This window comes from Brachypodium distachyon, chromosome 3, assembly GCF_000005505.3.
Source record: "Brachypodium distachyon strain Bd21 chromosome 3, Brachypodium_distachyon_v3.0, whole genome shotgun sequence".
Taxonomy (NCBI): domain Eukaryota; kingdom Viridiplantae; phylum Streptophyta; class Magnoliopsida; order Poales; family Poaceae; genus Brachypodium; species Brachypodium distachyon.
This window is the reverse complement of record NC_016133.3, coordinates 10,144,812-10,164,209: the sequence shown is the minus strand read 5'-3', so window position 1 is coordinate 10,164,209 and position 19,398 is coordinate 10,144,812. Positions and strand designations below refer to the sequence as shown.

At 45.4% G+C, this 19,398-nt stretch overlaps 1 protein-coding gene across 1 annotated transcript; it reads left to right on the top strand.

Moving 5' to 3' along the window:
* The first annotated feature begins 1,121 nt into the window (after nt 1-1,121).
* On the top strand, nt 1,122-19,234 carry LOC100834116 (probable 4-hydroxy-tetrahydrodipicolinate reductase 1, chloroplastic). Its single transcript, XM_003573155.4, has 8 exons — nt 1,122-1,557; nt 3,813-4,050; nt 5,083-5,216; nt 5,287-5,361; nt 16,868-16,969; nt 18,502-18,611; nt 18,706-18,793; nt 18,900-19,234. Exons 1-8 carry the CDS (start codon nt 1,348-1,350, stop codon nt 18,966-18,968), a joined length of 1,026 nt encoding a protein of 341 aa, XP_003573203.1. The 5' UTR covers nt 1,122-1,347; the 3' UTR covers nt 18,969-19,234.
* The last annotated feature ends 164 nt before the right edge of the window (nt 19,235-19,398 follow it).

The window sequence follows — 19,398 nt, the reverse complement described above, 5'->3', positions numbered from 1 at the left end:
TTGGGAATCATGCTTTAATCTGTCTGTATATGTCTGTTGGGATCCTCACGCTGAACAAGATAGAGTGAACAATGCCTTAAATGCTCGTCAGACCATCAACCGCTCGTCGTTTTGGTCGAACCGATCAAGGGGTCATGATCTAATGCTGCTGCGCGACCTGAGTCGAACAGGTCAGAAGGTACTTTGCTTCGTGCAGGGATATGCTAGTTTTGACTCATCGAGCCTTCTTGCCGTTAGAAGATGCACCTCCAAATCTGGGAAAATTAATGGACAAGTTCCATAGTGGAGACAAGATGAAGGAGCTGATATGTCTTCAGCCGGTGAAGGGTGCCAAAATCGTGCTTTCTTTCGTTCGAATCAATTATCCAGACCTAGACCTCCGGTGAGTCGCCACTTTGCCAGTTGTACCTGGTCAGGCATATGACATGCGGCCGCACTTTGAAGCAGTGCGGGCAATAGCTGTGCATATGATCCAGTGGCGGGATGTAGCCGAGGAGGAGCTCATCTTGAAGCGCGTGGAGTCACGCCGACAGTAGCTTGAGTTGTAGGACTATAGAATAGATTCTACAGGATGCGCGCCAGCGCTCCCGGTGGGAGTAGCCTTCCAGTCTGGTTGCGACTGTTTCCAGTAATAACTGGACTCTAAATTGTAACCTTGTAACCGTGTATCTCCTGTGGATGTTTTGTTAATGAAGATCACTATTGGTTGAAAAAGGTATTTTGTGTCGCCGATTCTTGGATCCGAGCCGAACACGGGTACTCGAATATGAGTTTGAGTCGGATTACCGAGTCCTCCCGATGGAAGTAGCCCTCGAGGCTACGGCGGACTATATGTAGTCAGCTGTAGATTTGAGTCGAGATCCACTAAACACAATGGATAAGCAGTTGTCTTGCGAAAAGGATGGATGCTTCAGATGAGAAGTAGCCCTCGAGGCTACGGCGGACTATATGTAGTCAGCCGTAGGTTTGAGTCGAGATCCACTAAACACAGTGGATAAGCAGTTGTGTTACGAAAAGGATGGATGCTTCAGATGTCGTCGAGGTGACCTACATCCGCTTGAGGCGTGCCGAGCGCCAGCTTGCGGTAGCACAGGACGAGATTGCCACGCTCAGGTTGGAGAATCGGGCTGTTTCTCGGTCCATGGGACGCAAATCCGGTAGAAATGCATCTTTGCGGACCTAAAAACGGTGGTCCCGGAGGTCACCTTATTAGTCCTAAAAACCAATATACCACGATACCGTAAACCCTAGTTTCAGACTCACAGGCGCATTCCATCAGTGCCGCGCACCAAGGTTTACGGTCTTTCGCTCCTCCTACGCCGTCTCCGTCTTCCCCACCCCGCACAAATGCTCTCCGCCACCTTCAAAGTTCACCCAGCAGCGGCCGCGCATCAGCGGCATTCAGTCTGCCCGCCCCCGCAATTCCGTGCTCCAATCGGCACAGCGATGCCAACGCGGCGGCTGTCGGGGGCGATGCTTTCGATTAGGAACGCCGTCGCCAGCCAGAGTGTAGAGAGCATAACTGCGGCGCCTCGCACGCTCACCTTCCCGATACTGGTACGGTTGCTTCTTTAGGCTCTTTGATGGTTGTGGATTCAGGATTTAAGTTGTACTCCGTATATTTATTACTCCCTCCATCCAACAAAGTATGTCTCAAGTTTGACCAAATTTGAATGCATCTATACACTAAGTCATGTCTACATACATCCAAATTTTGATAAACTTGAGACATCTTTTGTTGAACGGAGGGAGTAGTTTTTAGTTTATTGTATTTATATTTATCTGTCAATGGAAAGTTTGTACTGTAGGGTTAATTTGAGCCTGACGAGTTGGACAAGCAGCACCATACATTTCCGCAATGTCGGCAGCAAAATGACATAAAAAAATTCAACTTTGTAATTGATTTAATCCTGTACAGAGTAATATTATGAAGAATTTGTAGCTCTCTGTTGAGAAGGATATGAGATGTCCACTTAAAGGTTTGAATTCATTAAGCACTGGTCTTTGGAAATTACACTTTACTGCATGGATGATCGCTATTAATGTTAGAATTGTGTTTGTTTACCGATGTGACACCTCCATATTTAATTTTTGAAATGGGTCTTTACATTGCTTGTACGGAGCATTAATTTTAAAACAGTTGGCTTTAGCAAATTCAACAGAGATTATTTAGTTGAGATCGGAGTTATATTGGTACTCCATGAGGGACAACACTAAGTTGACATCTGATATTCAGTTGGTAGTAAGGTTATTTAAACCAGAACAGACCAGTGTTTCAGCAGGGGAAGACCAGAATAAAAGCTCCACGGGCTCCACTTCTACACTTGGATTGCCCCTGTATATGTGTTGGTTTCAGTTAGTGAAACTATGGTTTGTCTGCTAGGTCTTCTTTGAAACAATTCAGAAACCAAGCTTGATCAAACTGGTCAGCCCCTCTTTTCTTGAATATTACTCTGGAAACACGAGGTTGACCGTCGAAGCATGATTCATGCATGGGACATGGCTGTAGGCCTCGAGTGGTACCACTCGAGCTAAGTAGCTAACGACCTCACCTAAGTTGTCTGTTGTGTATAGTATAGAAATAACATACTACCTATGTTTCTAAATATAAGATATTCTAGCTTTGTCCCACCAAGTTTGTAGAAAAATATGTAATATCTATATTTATTGAAATTTAAAACTTTCAATAGTAGCCATTAGATCTCAAATAAACGGATCAGAGAAAAGGTGGAACCTCCAATCACTGTAACACATTCTATGAAAAAAACCCTAGACCTCTATTCATGAGTCCACCGCCGGGTGTTTCCATAAAATTACGTTTAATTATTAAGTTCATTTGGTCTTTTTATTTGAGATCTAATGACTAGGATTTAAAATTTTCAAGTTTTTACAGAATAGTGGTTTTCACCTGATACATTGCCTTGCATAAAAGGGATAACTTTTATGTGAATGTTTGGTGACTTAGCTATATTTTCTCTTAGAGCACCTTACATGATACTAGGAGATATGAGTAGTATAGTTTTCAAGTCTCAACATGATGTGTGCCTTGTATGTCCGGGAGGAGAAATGAAGATAAGGGACAGAGAAGTGCATGCAGTGTATAAGATGGAAAAGCTTATGAGTATAACAGACTGAATTAGTTTACTGACATATGACTTGGTACTTGAAAATTGGCTAGTACACTTAATTAGGTTTGGCAAAAAAAATCCGACAAAATGCAAAAGCCTTGCGTCTCATTTATATTGAAAAGGTAGAGAAGTATTTACAAGCCTAGGAGGCTGAGAGCAAACAAATGGAAAACAAAACTAGTGAACATGGCAAAAAATTGGAGCTCCAAAATATTGTCCCCCCTGTGTGCGCATGCCGCACACACTTGCTGAGTTGCTGTGCGCACGGTCAGATCGCTTCATTTACTTTGGTTAATGGAATACACTGCATATCTTGTGGTTGCTGTTTGCTTTACCCTCTTTCTGTTTCAATGTTATACATATATATTCTTAATGGAATGCACAGCATATCCTGAATTCTATCCAGCTTACCTGAAATTCTTTTCCTTGCCTAGAATCTTCTCTAGTAGTTTTGATCTGGCATTACTGGATTTATCGATCCAACAAAAGCATTATCTTAGTACTTGAATTTCAAGATAAACCTGAGACCAGCAATTACTTCCAGTATTTCAGCAAAACTCAGTTGAATTGCTAATACTGTCCAGATATCAGGAGAAGCACTTCCATGTCATCTCATTATATTTCACTCAGTACCCCTACATTTATCTGTGTAGGTGAATAGTTCTGTTTTTGTACATTGTGTAGGTGAATAGTTGCACAGGGAAAATGGGGAAGGCTGTTGCTGAAGCAGCTGTCTCTGCTGGTCTTCAATTAGTTCCTGTATCATTCAGTGCAATGGAGGTTCCTGGTGGAAAGGTCAACATCTGCAACAGAGAGATTCATATTCATGACCCATCTCAAAGTGAACGTATTCTCTGTTCCATTGTGAAGGACTACCCAGATTTGATAGTTGTTGACTACACTGTGCCTGATGCCGTTAATGGTAAGCAAATACAGTAGTAATTTCTACTGGAGAGTTGAGTGTTTTATCCCCTTAGATACAAAAACAGTACTCCATTTAAAAAATAAATTCCATTTGTACTATTGTAAACACTTAAATCCCTAACTATTAGCCAAAAAGTGTTGGTTAATAATATTGAACATTTCCTATCCCATTTAGAGGCTAAATTTCTTCTACACACAAGAGAATAGGTTTCAACTGATTCCCAGATACTGTCAGTACTTTCCCGAGCATAGTCAATATAGGCATATATCTCATTAAGTGGTAGTACCTCTATTCCTAAATATAAGATGTTCTAACTTTGCACTAAGTCGAATTTCTTAATGTTCGACCAAGTTTATAGAAAAATGTATTAATATCTACAAGATCAAATAAGTATACTATGAAGATATATATCATTAAGGATTTAATAACTCTAATTTAGAGTTGTAGATGTTGGTAGATGTTTTTATACTTGGTCCAACTTTAGGATGTTTGACTTAGGACAAAGCTAGAATATCTTATACTCCGTATTTAGGAACGGAGGGAGTTGTTAAATTATATTCCTTTTTTGACATGCATTATTTTATTTGCCACTCTATAGAAGAAAACAGGAATACCTGCTTTAGACTTTAGAGGATGGTATTTCTCAGTTGACACTGTCATTGTACCAGAAGTAGATTGGGACAAAACAGGACGTGACTAATGATTCTCTCTGCCAGCCTGTTTACTAATACTATCTTGGTCCAGATATTGATTATGCTTTAGAAAGCTTGCAGTCTGCTATGGTTTCGGTAGAAATGGTACCCTTAGATATGCCATGAATAAATATTTGATTATTTTTACTAACATATTATTCAAAAAGTGAGAGTCTAGGCTGCATAATGCAGACTGTGCCCATGTCTAAAAAGGCATCTATTACGATTGTTTACTTATGATTAGGCAAGCAATTTTTCTGCATATGCTTTGATGTTCTTTGTTTGCACATAATGTGCTTGCAACCCTTGCTGGTATTGATGGTTACTTGTCATGCAGCCAATGCTGAACTTTACTGTAAACTTGGCTTGCCATTTGTAATGGGCACAACGGGTGGAAATAGGCAACTGTTGAACAAAAGTGTGCATGATGCAAATGTTTATGCTGTGATATCCCCACAAATGGGGAAGCAGGTGCAATATTTTTCATCACCTGGTCGTTGCATATGATCTATCCTTATTAACACTGTTAACTTCTTATTAGGTTGTTGCTTTTCTTGCTGCCATGGAAATCATGGCAGAGAAATTCCCTGGTGCATTTGCAGGTTACAAACTAGAGGTATACTTTGATCTTTACCTTTTGAAAATTCAAAATTGTAACTGCCTCGTTTATTCTTTTGTTTTAATAGATATTTGGTTCTGCAATTGATTGCTTTGTGTTATGTTCATGATAGTCTCAATCCATCTCTAGTAATAAGCTGAGTTTGGAACGAGCTTCGATCATTCAAGGATAACTAGGCTAAACTATTAAGAAATACGAAATAAACTCATGATTCATTGCTTACTTTATTCAACACAGGACCAGGCCTTTATAGGCTGCTATTACTTCGGAATAAGATTTTTTTTTTTGGATTGAGGAATAAGATAACTTGCTTGGAGAAGATTTTATCACCTACTACCGTCCTAGCGCGTTAGGGCTTAACCCCTAACTCCTAACTGCTGCATGCCTGAGGGTTGGCTGCTTGCTTAAGTATTGCTGCAATGCTGCTAGTTGCGAGCTGACTAAACCCACACCCTCCTAATTTCCACCTTCAGTTCGCTTGCAGCAGCTATAGGTCTCCTGTGTCGATATGACATAACTGGATAACTAAGGGACCTAACAGAGTTATCCTCTTAACTTGGAATAGTTAGATTATTGACCCAGGAGATGGTATGGAAAATTAAACTTGATGTAGTAATAGTAAATTATGTAGAAAGCCAATGAAGTGGAGAAGACATCAAAAGCAATTCTAAAAATAATAGAACTGGAGCTGATCAGCTGATGTGCCACCGTGGTGAGGAGAAAAGTAGGAGAGTGGATTTTGCACGGAAGTTTTAAAAGAAATCCGAAAAAACTGTGGTTACATATTGTTGGAAACTTGGAACAATGAGCAGGCTATCTTCGATCGATGGCTAACAATTTGAGATCCAGTATACTTATAAATTAATCTTTCTGAATCAATTCAGAGTAAACATGTTGTCATTGTAACCTACATTGCACGGACACGGCGACACACATATGGGGACACGGCGAATATATGTAAAACAAAATAAAGCCTCATTGGGCATCAGCAGGCGCACACAAAACAGGTGCCCACACAACCATCTCCATTATGCGATAGGCCCAGACAGCAAATGCTTTACCCAAGCCGAAGCCCACTCAACCACTGCCCAAACCACCACATTTTTTTTTTTGAGTCAGCCCAAACCACCATCCGTCCGTCTGCATTCTCCAGTTTGGCAGTTCCCCATCCGTTCTTACCCCACTCCCCACGCACGGATGCACCAGACCAGCTACCGCACAGTCGCACCCGCAACTGACCAAAGAGAGATGCCGGCAGCAGGATGTTTCCGTGGCGGATCTTTTCTGGCCATCGTGCGCTCGGCCAGAGCGCTCTGCCAGAGGGAAAAGCTTGTGGGTTACCTGCTGCCAGATTCCGGGGTTGGACGCTGGAGGTCGGAGGGCAGCGCATCCAGCGGCAGCGGCGGAGCAGGCACAACGTTGTAGGAGTGCTTGAGTTAGGTCATGGTGGTGGCGTATGGTCCCTGATCTTGCAGGTTAGTTTTTTATTGTTGAGCATCCGGATCCCCCACGTACATTGTCCCGAATTTTTTAATTTTATTTTAAAATTCAAAATTCTAGGGACACTTGGGCGCACTCGGCGCCTGTCGGGGCGTGTCACCGTGTGGCCGTGTCCCGCATGGCGACACGGAAGGTCCGGCCGTATTGGTGCTTCCGAGATTGTAACACCTGGGGTGTTAGTAGTAAACCCAGCCTTGCCGCGTTCCTGCCACGGTGAGATATTCTGTTGTGGTAGCCATGGTAGCTTTCTGTTGTATAACAAGCATGATCTCATGACTTGTGGGGCGCGCCGTAGTTACTGTTGAGGCATTGGTTCCTGTGGGATCCTTGCCGGGTCAGGATGAGGTAGTAGCCCGAGCCTTTCGCTGTTACGTGGAGTAGCGATCGGCGATCTTGGGATGGCACACGCATAATAAGGATTGATATGGCATGTAACGGTGATTCTATTGAAGGGAATAAAAGGGAGAAAAGCCGTAAGTTTTACATGGCGGAAAATCACGTGAGTCTACCTACTTTTGTGTGTTTATGTTCATCAATAGTGAGTTGCGAAAGAAGCTTCGGCTGACATCTGGTATCAAAGCCACGACGAGCTCTTGATGCCATTGTAGGCAGCCAATATCGTTCCCCCTCCGCTCATGCTTCCATGTTAGCATCATGATGTGAGCGTTGTCACAACCCAACATGACGGGGCGCCGATCGACAAATAGTAGTGTAGGAGTGCGTGGTGTCAGGCGGCGGGGCACGGTGATCTACCCCACGTTGACGGCAACCAACTGCATCGAGTGGGCACTTGTCATGAAGATAAACCATAGGGCTTAAGGCCTTTGGGATGCAATCGAAGGCAAAGCAAACGAGCGGATGACACGGCGGCCTTGTCCGCTACCATCGTGCTGCTTCACCAGAGATGACCGGAACCCTCGTTGTCAAGGAGACGGTGAAGGACGCCTAGGATTCTATGAAGATTATGCAGACGGGTTATGCACGCTTGGTGGTCCCCTGGAAGAAGTACGCGTTGTCAAGAAATTGCCGCGCCGCGCCTTGTTGTTCCTTGCAGGTACATGAAGGTGGCAATGCCCATCGAAACCATGTTCGAACTCAGCACACTCTTTGCTAAGGAGCTGATCGGTAGGCTTTGCAGCATCGAGTAGCGACACGCTAGGAGATGGCCTGGCATTGGTGGCCACCTACTCCTAACGGAGGAGTGGGGAGTGAGTCGTCGACAACAAAACCAAGGGCAAGGCTTCGGGAACGGCAATCGGCACGTCGGCAAGGCATTGGTGGCTGCCTACCTCTAACGCACACCAACCAGGAATGTGTTGTTGTTATGAATCACGTAATTACCAGTAGATCATTAGCAGAAGTAGAGTTGATGTAGCATATCGATGCCGAATAGACGAACTACCAGCTCCTCATCGCGGATCCCTCGTACTGTTCGTCTTAGTGCCGTAGGTGCGCCTCCAAGGTACCCACACGTATAGGAAGGAGCGTTGTCCAACCGATTTCTAGATCTGTTCACAAGGTTTGGGCATGAAGGTGGTGACGGCTCGGTTAACACTCGCACCGGTAACACTTTACCAGGTCGACCTCCTCCACTTGTATAGACGTCTCTACATGGGCCAAACACTTGAGGCCCATTAGGACTCTATTCACACTTCCACTCTCACCACTTAACTTTGCTACCTTATAGGTTCGTGATCACTCGGACATGACTTCCGAATTCCTTCTGAGTTCCCAATTGTGGCCCCAAGAAACTCTTACTCATCCCCAAGTAACACTTGACGCCCATTAGGACTCTAATCACACTTCTGCGCTAGAGGTAACGTCGAGTCAATTCTTTGTGCTGTTGGACCCAGTGCTCGACGTTGGCCTTGGTGGAGGGGCCGCTGTATGTCCACTCGAAATTCCTGATGAAGGCTCTCGTCATGTCGTACCAGGAGTTAATGCTCCTAGCTGGCAGGTTCTGTGGTTCTAGATCCAAGTGTGAGCCATCCTAGTCATCATAGGGAGTTAGTGCGTGGCCACCACGCTGTTGATGCCTTGGATACTCCGGCCATGAGGTAATCCTCGTGTTGAAAAGTGATCCGAATCCGTTACCAACTCTTCTAGATGTAGCAGGATAGGTTTGGGCTTTGTGTTGATATACGAGTTGAACTCGTTTTCCTTGTCCTAATAGGACTCATGTTTATTGCCCGTTATATATACCCCATGTAGTCGCACCTAAAGACGGCATGTCGTCTCATTAAAATTCGTGTCTCTCGTTTCTAGTTTAATCTCTACTTTCGTAACAAGTGCTATCAGAGCCACGTTCTTGAGATTAAATCTACGAGACAATTTTTGCTGGATATTCGTTCGCGTTTCGCGCGCCGAGTTTGAGATCTCGCCGAGACCGATGGGACTTATCCTGTTTCGCTGCCCATCGCTGAATCGAGAGACGCGTGGGCGATTGGTCTTCTACTCGGATTTAGAGGAAGCAGAGCACGTACACATCATCTATCCGTCTGAAGCAAGTAGCAGGCGGAGTAATCAGACAGGACAAGAGTCTAACGTGCGCAACATCTAGTCCAAAGCAACCGGAACGAAGCGAGTTCTCACAGACCGCAGCAGCGGTACAAGACGCTGCAACCGCAAGCAGACCACAAAGTAAATCGATCGAGCAAGTCGCTCTGTCAGAGAAAAAATTGATCTTTGCTGCTAGCTCGTCTCACGTGGAGACAAAACAACTCGGTCTGCTAGCTGCACACGTGAAGCTATATCAAATTTTTCCGTCTAAATTTCTACGGACACTCCCAATTCCACCAGGTGCTATCTATTCAGTTTTTCCTCCGCAAATTAATTCAATCAAGGATTGTTTCTGGCTTGTACTACTTTGTGCACACAGTTTAGTCTACTCATGGCATCCATGAAGTATGATCTTCCGTTGCTGGATCGTGACACAAGGTTCTCCCTATGGCAAGTCAAGATGCGGGCGTTATTGGCGCAAGCCGCGAAAAAGAAATCTGCTGACTGGAGTGATGAGGAGAAGAGAAAGGATCGCAAGGCTATGGCCAAAATTCAACTTCATCTACACAACAATATTTTGCAAGAAGTCTTGACTGAGAAGACAGACGCCGCTCTATGGTCAAAGTTGGAAGAGATTTGCATGTCAAAAGATCTCACGAGTAAAATGCATCTGAAGCAAAAGTTATTTCTCCACCGACTGCAAGGAGGAGGTAATGCCTTAAATCACATCACTGAGTTTAAGGAGATTATATCTGACCTAGCGGCAATGGAAGTTAAGTATGATGAAGAAGATATGGGTTTAATGCTCCTATGTTCACTACCAAGTTCTTATACCAATTTTAGAGATACCATATTATACAGCCGTGATACTCTCACCCTTAATGAGGTTCATGAAGCTTTGCACTCCAAGGAGAAGATGAAGCATATGGTGTCTCAGGATGGTTCAAGTTCGTCCCAGGGCGAGGGATTATCTGTACGTGGTAGGACAAATGAGAGGAGCTCAAATAATGGAAATAGAGGCAAGTACAAGTTTTGCAAATATTGCAAGAAAGATGGGCATGAAATCTCCAAATGTTACAAGTTGCAGAACAAGGAGAAAAGGATGGAAAATTCAAGCAAGAGGATGGTGCCCAAGCCACCGTTGTTAGCAAACAAGATTCTGATGGTGATGTTCTCGTTGTCTTTACCGGTGATTCCAAAATGAGAGATGTTTGGGTTCTTGATATGGCATGTACTTTTCGCATGACTCCGCACCTGGAGTGGTTTGCAACATACGAAGCTATGCCAAATGGTTCTATGTTGATGGGCGATGATTCTCCATGCGAGATTGCAGGCATTGGCACCATTCAAATCAAGATGTTTGATGGCACTATCAGAACTTTATTGGATGTTCGCCACATTCCGAGTTTGAAGAAAAATCTTATCTCTTTGAGTACTCTGGACAATAAAGGGTACAAGTATTCAGGTGGAGATGAGATCGTCAAGGTCACAAAAGGTTCTCTTGTTGTGATGAAAGGTGATATGAAGGCTGCAAATCTCTACTACCTTCGAGGTACGACAATTACTGGTAATGCTACAATTGTTTCACTTAAATTATCCGATTCGGATGCTACGAGTATTTGGCATATGCGTCTTGGCCATATGAGTGAAACTGGAATGATGGAGCTATGCAAAAGAGGCTTAGTTGATGGTCAATGCATCGACAAGTTGAAATTTTGTGAACATTGTGTCTTCGGCAAGCAAACTAGGGTGAAGTTTGGTACATGACCTCACTCTTCCAAAGACATATTGGAGTACGTTCACTCAGATTTGTGGGGTGAGTCCCGCGTTCCTTCACTTGGAGGTGCAGGTTATATGTTGACCATCATTGATGACTACTCGAGAAGAGTTTGGGCATATTTCTTGAAGCACAAATCGGATGTTTTCAATGCATTTAAGGAGTGGAAGATTATGATTGAAAGATAGACTGGCAAGCATATCAAGAAACTGCGTACCGATAATGGTTTGGAATTTTGTTCTGGAGAATTTGATGCCTCGTGCAAGTCAGAGGGAATTTTCAGACACTACATTGTCCCAGGTACCCCTCAACAAAACGGCGTGGCCGAACGCATGAATAGAACCATCATGGAGAAGGTACGTTGCATGTTATCAAGTTCTGGATTACCTAGAAGTTTTTGGGCAGAAGCCGATTCCACTGCTTGTCACTTAATCAACCGGTCACCTAACCTTGCTATTGGAAAGAAAAGTCCCATTGAGTTATGATCTGGATCTCCAGCGGATTATTCAGATTTGAAAGTATTTGGTTGCCCTTCTTATGCATTTCCTTGGTTTTAAGCCCGGCGTGAAAGGGTATAAATTATGGAATCCTGAAACTAGAAAGGTAGTGGTTAGCAGAAGTGTTACTTTTGATGAATCTGCTATGTTACCTGATAAGCCATCTACTGATGTTCCTGTTCTGAAGCCACATGATGCAAGTGTGGAGGTGGAGCATGTTAGTGATTCAGGGTGTACAAAAGAAATTGAAGAGGTAAATGTTCAGGAAGCTCCCAATGTTGTGCAGCCACCACAACGGTCCATTGCAGCTGATAGGACTAAAACAATCTAACGGGAAGACGTGCCAAGATTAGTCTTCCCGTGCGGCGCCCATCTGAACCGTTAACTGATCCCCGATCGATCCAATCTCACCCGTTCTTCTCTCTCTCGCTCGCTTTTCCTCTCCCGATTCCCTTCCTCTCCTGACGTAGCGCTGCCCGCGATGTCCAGTAGCCTCGTCGCCTACTCTTTTCCTAACGAGCCTGTAGGCCTCTCCGGCGACCACACCACACCCCCCCTCCCCCTCGGATCCAGCGGCGTACTTGCCAATCACCTGCGCACAGCTGCTCCCGCGCCGTCAGTGGCGCCCGCTTCGGCGACTCGCTCCATGCCTGGGACGGCGGAGCAGAGACCGGCGGGGCGGAAAGCAGGGGGCGGCGTCCAGACCGTGGAGGCGCAGAGCAGGGGCTCAGCGGCGCGGCCTCCAGTAGACGGCAGCTGATGAGCAGAGGGTCGGCGTACAGACTGAGGTGGCGGAGAGCAGGGGCGCGGCAGGACGGCGGTGCCACCGCCGTCAGAGCAAGGTGCAACAGCCGGCAGAGAGCAGGGGCAAGGTCTCCATTTCGCGGGGCGGCGTCCGGACCGTGGAGGTTGAGTGCATGGGTGTGGCGGGGCGGCGGCAGAGAGTAGGGGCGCGGAGGGGGCGCGACCTCCAGTCCACAAGGACGGCCGAACATATCACGATGCTTCAACAGAAGGGAGCTGGCCCTGACCTGGATGGGATAGATGTCGGTCTCAATGGCGATGCAGAAGAGGATTAGATCATCAGCGACAAAGAGGACGAGGGGTGTCTCGACATCGTTTAATAGGCAAATATTCTGCTACATTCATACCGGCGCTTGAGCACACATTTTAGGCATCGAGATGAGTATTTGTCTGTATCGAGTGTTCCATCAAGTGTATTGATCGTTACCAACCATTATAGCTCGGATCTATCCTTGTCGGTTTTTTAAAGTGCATTTGTTGAACCTAGTTGCCAAATAGCCACATTTAACTTGGTAAGGCACCGTCAACCTGGTAAATACGCATCATTAACCTGATAAACGCACACGGTTAACCTGGTAAACCGGGACCGTTAACATGGTAAGCACACATAGTTAAACTACTACTGGGACCGTTAACCTGGTAAGCACATATAGATAACATGGTAAACTGGGACCGTTAACCTGGTAAGCACACACAATTAACCTGGTAAACTAGGACCATCAATCTGGTAAGCACACATAGTTAACCTAGTACGCACACACAATTAAACAGGTAAACAAGTGACAATAACGTGGTAAAGAAGTGATCTTAATTTGGTAAACAAGTGATATTAACGTGGTAAACAAGTGACTATAATTTGGTAACCAAAATGTGATACTTAAGTTAATCATGTGGCCATAACGTGGTAAACAAATGGTTTAATACTTAAGGTAATCATGTGGCCATAACGTGGCAAACAAATGGTTTAATATGGTATACATGTGGTCATAATCTGGTAAACAAATGTTTTTACATGGTAAACTACATGGTCATAAGCCCATCGGTCGGGCTGACCTCTTCGCGTTGCCAGCTCACGCTTTCGGTTTGACTCGCCCGCTCGCCGCACGCGACATGCGTCGTGTGTCCCCTTTTGGTTTGGGTCGCCCGCTCGTCTGCACGCCTCGCGCGTCCCGTGTCCCTTTTTGGTTTGGCTATTCATTTCGAGGTAGGATGGTAACTTATGAATTATGACCGGATAACAAAACAGTTCGAACTTTTTTTGTTGAAAATATTCGAGTAAGATCTAGTTTTAAAGTATTCATTGATACGAATCTAACGGTGAAGACGGATTTTGAATCGGACACACGGTTTGAACTATAAAATATTTTGAATATACAAAATGAACAACTACAAAATGCTCAATCAGCTACTGCACCTAAAGAACTGCAACGAGGAATTGCCCCAGCAGGGCCGCGCTTTCTCTCGCAGCGTGCTTGTTCGCCTTGGTCGTTCCGCGCCCACTCGCGCTGCCTATCCTGCCTGTTCCCGCGCGCTGTTGGTACAGGCGCCGTATGGTAAGGTTCGGTGGGCACGTCCGTTAGATAGTTTGGTCCAAGATTGTTCGACCCAGGAGGTTGATTGAAGAATGCAACGTTGTTGCATATGCTTCGAGCGTGGCAGAAGAAATTGAAGGCAATGCTGAACCTTAAACTTATTCGGGGGCTGTGACTTCTGTTGATTCAAATAAATGCATGAGTGCTATGCATGATGAGATGGAATCTCTTGAGAAAAATCGCACTTGGGAGTTAGTCAAGTTGCAAAGTGAGATTAGTACACATGATAATCAAGCTGATATGATGACAAAGCCAATTCCTGCCAATAAGTTTGAGCTTTGCTCAGGCTTAGTTGGCATTACTCACTAATCCCATGGATGTTGACGCACAAGGTGTTTATGCTCATTTGTTTGGAGGTGTTTACTTTCTTCAACTACTGGAGGGGATTCGGCTCAAGGTGGAGCTTGTTGAAAAGTGATCTGAATTCGTTACCAACTCTTCTAGACGTAGCAGGATAGGTTTGGGCTTTGTGTTGTTATACGAGTTGAACTCGTTTGCCTTGTCCTAATAGGACTCATGTTTATTGCCCGTTATATATACCCCATGTAGTCATACCTAAAGATGGCCCGTCGTCTCGTGCTTGTAATACTCCAACATAAGTGAAGTTGCGCCTTCGTGCATCTGTGGTTTTTCCCACAAGGGTTTCCACGTTAAAATTTGTGTCTCTCGTTTCTAGTTTAATGTCTATTTTAGTGACACCTCGAGCCAGTGTGTCGGGTTGACCTTGTCGTCCTAGGCCTTAATCTTGTGTGGGGGTTTGAACTTCGTCGGGAATTTTGCTGCCATGATTTTTGGGGCGAAACACCTCGTCCCCACTTGACTCCATGATGACCAGCCTTCGTCATTGGGGTCGTTGAGGAGGTGTGCAGGTTGTCGGCTGGTGTGCCATTTCAAGGTGGTGATGTAAATCGGTCAACTCGTCGCGTTGGGCCGGCCGGTCTTGCTCCCCACCGTGATTGCTTTGCTATCCATGGACGTTTGAGTGAATCGCCCGTTTGGGGTGATCAATATTGCCGCGTGGCAGGGAGGTGGCGGTCGACGGGTCGGAGAATGCATCCTATCGGCCGTCTGAGAGCACTTTGTTTACTTAATGACCGCAGTTTTGAGTAGTGCAATAGCGCGATGAAGGTCTTCGGCCGGGTCATACCTTGGATCATGACTTTGTCGACCGGAGTCGCTGCCGCTACCATGTTATCGAACGGTGTGCGGAAGTGGTCCGCTGGCGATTCAATGTCGGCCGGGTTCGCGTTGTGAGCCTCGGGAGTCGCGTTGGGCCGAAACAGCTGTCTTCTCCGTCCCGCAGGTCGGCTGCTACATTCGCACCAGCTCTTGTGTCGTTGCCAAAGAGGGTTCTTCGGCCTAAGTTCGTCATCCGCGTCCTGCGTCTCTTCTGGCGGTCAGCCGAGACGGCCTCGACCTTTTTCTGGAGCCTCTGGAAAGCAGCCTGTTCAAGGGCGATGTGGTCCTGCTCGGCTTGCTCAGGTACGAGTCCTAGCAGGAAACGACTACGCATCTTTACTTGAATGCCAAGTATATTGCGCCGTCTTGTACCTCTGTCCTTGCTGGATCCGGCTTGCACCTGAGTGGCCCGACCTTTCCTTCCTATGGCTGTGAGGCTACCTAGCATCTCCAAGGGTCACTAGCCAAATGGACATGCCGTCCGTCCATTTGTCATGTGTCCGGACAACATGGCATGTGGACAAATACCACTTCACCCAACAGATACATGTCAAATGGCATGCCACCGTCCACTTGATATATGTCCATACACATGCCAAAAGGTTTTTTCTTTATTTTTGTGCCAATATCAATATGCCTACATGGCATGTCCGCGGACAATGTCCGGAGTTGCCAAACCAATGCCAAATTTGGCTTGAGTATAGCATGTTCGCGGACAAGTGGACATATAGCATTGATTTGGCAAGCCACATTGGGTTGGTTATTTTTGTCTGCGGACAAAAACGGACGGATGTCATTGATTTGGCAAGTCCCCTTGGAGATTCCCTACATGGCCAGCTCTCTCTTGGGCCTATGGCATTCCCTCATCAGATATTCTGCCGTGGTAGCTTTCTGTTGAATAACGGGCACGATCTCATCACTTGTGTGGGGCGCACTGTAGTTAGTGTTGAGGCAATGGATCATGTCGGATTCCTGCTGCGTCAGGATAAGGTAGTAGCCTGAGTCCTTTGCCGTTACATGTTGTAGCAATCGGCGCTCGTGGGATGGCACTCACATAATGCGGATCGATATGGTATGTAACTGTGATTCTGTTGAAGGGAATAAAAGGAAAGAAAACGGTCAAAAGCCCTAAGTTTTACATGGCCCAAAAACACTCGAGCCTACCTTCTTCTGACTGGATGCGTCTATGCAGTATCTACACTTAGGCTTCTGTTCTTGCTAGCACATATGTCCAGCCTGAATTATAAACCAGTGAGCTGCAACCGTACATACACAAAATATCAGAACCATTCGTCACAAATTTTTACATATATTATTTCATATATTCATATTTTAATAACCTGTGGGTTCTATGATATTGCTGGGTAACCTTTGTTAGAGAGATATAGTCGTCTTGTACTAGGACTAGTTGTATTTCCTTTTGTATTTAGGATTCCTAGTTTGTCTCCTTTTACTTGTATATATTTGGGCCAAGAGTCTTGGCAATAGATCAAGTTGCATATTTCCTCACACCCTCGTGTTAAAACTCTAACGATAGTAAAAGGAATGACATGGGCATGTGGGATTCTGAATGCCAAATCATATTGTTTTTGCTTTTCATATAATTGCTGTCAATAATTACTCTTTCTTAAGTATCAAATGTCACACTTCCACAGGTCATGGAGTCTCATCAAGCGACAAAATTAGACATTTCTGGCACTGCGAAAGCTGTAATCTCTTGCTTCCAGAAATTGGGTGTTTCATTCGACATGAACGAGGTACGGTCAGAACATAAAATTGAACTTGGCGTAGTAACCATCATGTTGGTTCTTTTTCAAGAAACCTTATATTCTTATGACTACACATATGTATAATTAGTTCTGGAGGAGCGTCGTTTGTGATAAATAGTGAAATAAGTCCATTTTACCCTCCTGAACTTACCGCAAAGTCCAAAAAACACCGTGAACTCTGAAATCGGGTATTTAACCCCCCTGAACTTTCAAAACCATGCACCCGACCCCACTCTGCCTGTTTGAGGCTGTTTTGCTTTGTTGAAGGTGGTTTTGACCCATTTGACCCAGCATTTTCGTCCTCTCCTTTCTCTTCTCTCTCTTGAGCCACCCTCCCCTTCTCTCACGCGCGCCCCCCTCTACGCCTCCCTCTCGCGTGCCACTCTGCTCCTCCTTTGGCAGCGCCACGGCTACTGCCTTTCGTGCAGCCCCCTCTGCTCCCCCTCTCGAGTAAGATCTGCACGAACCGCTGTAGGCAGCAGCGCACCGGCCCTGAGGCGGGTCTTGACGACATCGATCAGGAGCAGCCCATGTAGGTGAAGGCCCTCGCCGTGGCGCCCGCACAGGCCCTGATGGCCGCGGACGCGAGCAGGGTTGGCACCTGCTCCTCCGCCTGCGCGGAGCTGCAGGGATGGAGAGCGAGGAGGAGAAGACGACGGCTTGGGAGGAGGAGGCAGGCGTGTAGTGGAGGAGGAGCGAGGTCAGGTCTGCGAAAAGGGAGGGGAAGTCCGGGAAGCAACCGCCAGAGGAAGGGAGCGCATGGTCAGCTTGGACGACGGCATCTTCGCTGGCCGCCGGTGCCGGCGCAGCCCGCGTGCTAAGAGCAAGAGAGGAGTCAAGCTCGGGGCGGGTGATACATGGACGACTTGTGCCAGCGTGTCAGTCGACGGGTCAAAAGCACCTTCAACACAGCAAAACAGCCAGTTACATGGCAGAGGGGGCTTGGGTGACCGGTTTTGGAAGTTCAGGCGGCTAAAATGCCCGGTTTTAGAGTTCAGGGTGTTTTTTAGACTTCGCGATAAGTTCGGGGGGTAAAATGGACTTATTTCATAGTTAAAATGTATGTACGCATCTTCAAGTCCCATTTCAAGAGTCAGCTGTTTGGACATTTGATTTAACTTACCACTTACCAGTACCAAAAGTCCCAGTTCTAACTTTACTCTGTAATGTGAATATCATTCATTGATCATATTTAGCAACGTTTAACTTAGGATTTGGTATTTTTCATAGACTTCAAGTAACATAAAGTTCCAATTGGCAAACTTGGAAGTATTTCATTTTGATTTCGTTTCAATTCATTGCTAACCTAATAGCTTGAGGTTCCTATGATCCATTTCTCCTGTACTGGGCCTTATTTGACATGCTTCTGCACTCTAGTTTTTCTACCGTGCTCCTGAATGCGGTGGATCATATGCGTAACCGGGACCTTTCTTTTTATTGCAGCACAACACCCTCGGCTTATGTGAAGAAAAGTGATGTTTACATGGTTTTCTCACACTGGTTTGCGGTCATTCATGCAGGTAAACTTGGTTAGGGACCCCCAAGAGCAGCTTGCCATTGTAGGTGTCCCAGAAGAACATCTCTCAGGGCATGCTTTTCACAATTACCATCTCACATCACCTGATGATACGTAAGTTCTCATCCTTCCAGAACCTGGTAGATATTGTTTTGAGTTTGACGACCTTGACTAGTGTCTACTCAGTTAATTACCTTTATGATTGCAGAGTGGCGTTTGAGTTTCAGCACAACGTATGTGGCCGTTCAATATATGCAGAGGGAACTGTTGATGCCGCCATGTTTCTCCATAAAAAGGTCAGGATATAATACGTGATTATGTGGTTTTTTTATTCTGTTTAGAGATTTGGTCGTGGACTCGTGAGCTTGTGGCTGATAGACATTAACTGCCATGGTACTGCAGGTACAATCTGGGGCGAGCAAGAAACTATATGATATGATCGATGTCCTGCGAGAGGGCAATATGAGATGAACAGGTATCGTAGGGTTAGAAGAGGGCTTATGTAGCTCAATGACTTCCATGGTGTATGAACTCTGGTTTTGCAGCACAATTAGGGCACTGCTCAAATGTACTCGTAGCAACTTTGCGTCCTAATTCAATCGTAGGCTCTTCGAAGTACTAGTAATTGGTTCCCTCAAAAAAATACTAGTAATTGGTAACTCTAATTTCTGAGCAAACTGTGAGTTATTTGAATAAAATAAAATCTTAACATGGCCTTCTTTTGGTGGGCAAAGCTAGCTGCATGATTGAATGAAGGCAAATGTGCAATGATGATACAGAATAACATTTTTTAACTGAGCAGCAAAGAAATGAGCTACTTTGGAAGTTTGAAATGGTTGTCTTCTTGTATTATGTTGGAGATTGCTGGGGATTATCATAGTTAGCTATGGTAGGATCACGT

Excerpts from the sequence above, each read along its gene's own strand:
- LOC100834116 (XM_003573155.4), top strand. The coding sequence starts at position 1,348 with ATGCTCTCCGCCACCTTCAAAGTTCACCCAGCAGCGGCCGCGCATCAG. Across the intron at positions 4,051-5,082 it reads TGTGCCTGATGCCGTTAATG|CCAATGCTGAACTTTACTGT; the intron begins GTAAGCAAATAC and ends CTTGTCATGCAG. Across the intron at positions 18,612-18,705 it reads CTCACATCACCTGATGATAC|AGTGGCGTTTGAGTTTCAGC; the intron begins GTAAGTTCTCAT and ends TTATGATTGCAG.